This window comes from Tigriopus californicus, chromosome 5 (genome assembly GCF_007210705.1).
Source record: "Tigriopus californicus strain San Diego chromosome 5, Tcal_SD_v2.1, whole genome shotgun sequence".
Taxonomy (NCBI): domain Eukaryota; kingdom Metazoa; phylum Arthropoda; class Copepoda; order Harpacticoida; family Harpacticidae; genus Tigriopus; species Tigriopus californicus.
The window spans coordinates 8,770,122-8,773,830 of NC_081444.1; the positions used below are offsets into that span (position 1 = coordinate 8,770,122).

Genomic DNA, 3,709 nt, shown 5'->3' on the forward strand with positions numbered 1-3,709 from the left:
ATGCTTTTTGGTTGGGGTTGTTGGATTGACGGATAATAACCAGATGCAGAGGAAGGGCGTGCCTCTCATCATTCGAGATGCAAAACCTACCTGACACTCACTCTAGGCAGCCAATAAAAGCATCTGCAATACTTCATGAAGGCCCGAAATATCGTAATATTCGTTTGGTTTGTTGCCTTTTTGCTAAAAAGACCAATTTTCAAGAAAAAGAGCTTGGTAAAGAATCTCTGGAATGACTTGAAAGACCGAGCCTTTTCAATCCGATAAGACTAGACTCTCTCCAATTGCAGGGGTCTCAAAAGAACCGAACTACTTTAATGCATCTCTTCTATTTTTTGAATGAAAAACGCATGAACTGGAGCTTTAAAGAAAATAGTAGGATAATCACTCTACTTAAATTTTCAACAACATCACAGTAATGTCGGTTCAAAGCTCATCAATCATGCAAAGAGCTGTCCCATCAAGGGTCATTTTGGAAAGAAGAACGTTTGTGACTCGATAAGTGATTTTTCTATTTTTAAGGCCGTAAAAAGAGTTTCTGATCAAATCTGAAAGGGTACATTAAAAATCCAAATCCTCGCTCTTTATGCACCTTTTTTAAGCCTTTCGATATCAGAAAAACGGCATGGTTTGTTCTGCTCCGTTTCTTTTTAAAGCACCCTGTACTTCCAGAGTCGTTCCTTTTTCGCCTCACAGTTTAACCATTGGCCTTTGATTGACCAAATATTTGCAAAAACTATTTGCAGAACTTCTGGCCACAGCTCGGATGGGGCTATGTCATAGATTCTCAAGTATCGTCTTCGTCAATCAAACGTGGAAATTGGAAATCTCGGACAACTTATCAAGCAATTAGCAAACTATCAAAACGAGAACCGCCCGTTCATGTATTGAATCCACGAAAAAGTCAAGGATATACCATCAATTTCCAACTACTCTCCCGTTTGTTCCTAACAATCAGTCTCTGGCCAAACAATGGCTTTAACTCTGTAAGTAATGATCTGATATTGAAAAAGCTTCGGCTTAAATTCAAAACTGCCATGTGTCAACAAGATTTGAGCGTGGCTTAGAGCATTCCTCCAAAGCAACGGGACATGTTCTTTGGGCTCTTTTCGGTCGAAAGAAGAGAGGAATGGATGTGATGGATCAAGCACAACCGCCCCATCGTTGATGTCCTTGTCCAAAGGTGCGCCACTTCATACAGTTGCTGTTCTAGTCGACACATAAACGTAACGTTCCTAGTATATACATATATGATGAGTGTGTGTGTAGAAGGATGTGGTTGAAGCCGGCAACTTGGACTCTGTCTGCACAGGGTGAAGTTGGACTGGACAAAGCCGGGAGGATTGGGTGTTTGTGTCAACGCTTTACTTGGTATGATTTCAAAGCTTCTCAACCCTCCCTTATACTCTGTTTGTCCAGGCACAAATCTACGCGGTACTGTGCTTGGCTTAGCAGCGTGTGAATAGGCGTTGACTTGTGGGATGCCTGGGAGTGTCCGAGTTGACAACAGGATGGTATGTGCGTGTGTGTATAGTAGACTCTTGTAGCCATGACCAACATGGTTGGGCGAGTATGCGGAGAATCTCCCCAACTATTCGGCCTAGGCAGAACCCGGTCGGCATAATGGCTTGGACAAATCTATAAAAGACGGCGGGAGGCTGGTACGGACATAATTTGTGTTGTCGTCTCTAAGTTAGAAGATCTCCTTTGATTCATCCTAGGAGATTGATCATACTATCGTGAAGTGTCCCTCTCTACACTTGTCATACTCTCCTCCCGAAGAGCTCAAGTAAAAGTGACAAGTTCACATCAGACGAAGAGCACAAATTAAGTCACACTTCAGAATGAAGGTCTTCATTGTAAGTGATCCCTGGGATCTTAACTGTTTTAGAGTAAACGCAATGGTTTATTTTCAAGCAAACTATTAGGTCATGCTTTGTTCTTCTTGAATGATTCATTCATGTTTTAATAGTTTAATAGTGCTCAAAATGTTGGATGATATCCTAATTGCATTTACATAGTAAAAAATCGAAAATTTCTACGGGGTCACTGCAGAACATACCCTCAAGACGGCGATATTAGATTCGACATCACAATTGCTTTACGCTTTAAAATGCATGTGAATCATACGAGTCATATATTGATATACTAAGGAAAGATATCATGGCGTTCTTTTGTTTTGCAGACTTTGGGTTTGTTTTTGTCATTGGGGTTATTGGCTCAGTGCGCTCCCCAAGAGAAGCCTGCTGTTCCCAAGGCCCCAAGTCAGCCATCGCTTCTTGAGAACTTCAACGAAGTCAATCCCGATGGAACCTATAAGTTTGGTTACAAGGCTTCCGATGGAACATTTAAATCCGAAACCAAAGACAAGAATGGAGTTGTCACTGGTGAATAAAGAGTTGAGACAATGTGTCATTTGGATCTTGTATTCCTATCTGCATTTCAGGCAAGTATGGCTTTATCGATGGCGATGGTCAATTGAAAGTGGTGGAGTACTCCAGCCAAAATGGAACGGGGTTCGAGCTCCTAGGAGCAGAGCAGCCCACCTCCATCCCCGCTGAAGCTTCTCCCGCTTCCATTAATCAACAACAACAACAACAGCAACAATTCAATCCTCAGCCAGCCGTGCCCACAGCTCAAGCTTCCGCCTCCTCTCAAAGCTCCAGCCCCTCCTCGGCGCCTGTTAAACTGTCGCCCCAACAATTGCAAGCCTTCCAACAAGCTCAACAACCCCCGCCCACACAAAACCAACTTCTTACCCTGCAAGCCCAACAGAACCGTATTCAAGCAGCCCAAAATGCCGCCAAGATTGCTCGAACTCAACAGGTTTTGTCTCCCCAACAGCAACAACAACAATTACAACAACAACAACAACAACAAGGCCGCCAGCCCACTCCCTTTCAAGGCAATCCCATTCAACAACAGCAACAGCAACAGCAGCAACAACCTTTAACTGAGCAGCAGATCTTGGCTCTTCAAGGCCGCCAACCCTCTGCCTTTCAGATCAACTCTAACCAACGCCAACAGGTTCCTCAGTTCTCTGGACAAGTCCAACCTCAAGCTCAACCACAGGCCGTACCTCAAACTCGTTCCCAACCTGCTCAAACCCTGGCTCCCTTGGAACTCACTCAAGAACAATTGGACTTTTTGAGCCGTCAAAGGCAACAGATCTCCGTCGTCCAGGACCAGATTGCTAACGCCAGGAAGGCCGGAGCTGAGTTTCAGCTTCCCTCTCCGTTTGCTCCCCAGGCCCCAGCTCAACAACAAAGACCATTGCCCGGAGGCGTCAGCCCCTTTACTCGCGCCAGTTTCCCTAGTCAACAACAGCAGCAGCTGCAGCAGCAACAACAACAACAGCAACAGCAACAGCAACAACAATTGTTCACTCGTGAGCAAGTTGAACAACTATTAGCTCAGCAGAGAGGAGTCCAAAACCAAGCTGGCATTCCTCCCCAATTCCTGCAACAGCCCAGAGCTCTCGGATCGGCTCCCACTGCCCAACGAAAGCAACCCGTCTTCAACGCCGCTACGTTCAATCCCAATGTCTCGATCCGATCTCAATTCAACTCCTCATAAGTTATGTACCACGTTATGCGGAATTCAGACTCGTCCATCATCCAATAACCAGCCATATTGGCCAGCGACAAATGACAACACTCATTCCATGTAATGAAATTCTGGAACACCAACAATAAACAACACTTCTAAA

The 3,709-nt window shown here is 44.7% G+C and overlaps 1 protein-coding gene across 1 annotated transcript; it reads left to right on the forward strand.

The window, feature by feature from the left end:
• The first annotated feature begins 1,674 nt into the window (after nucleotides 1–1,674).
• On the forward strand, nucleotides 1,675–3,709 carry LOC131881098 (putative uncharacterized protein DDB_G0271606). The gene is made up of 3 exons (XM_059227867.1): nucleotides 1,675–1,859; nucleotides 2,186–2,387; nucleotides 2,447–3,709. Exons 1-3 carry the CDS (start codon nucleotides 1,845–1,847, stop codon nucleotides 3,574–3,576), a joined length of 1,347 nt encoding a protein of 448 aa, XP_059083850.1. The 5' UTR covers nucleotides 1,675–1,844; the 3' UTR covers nucleotides 3,577–3,709.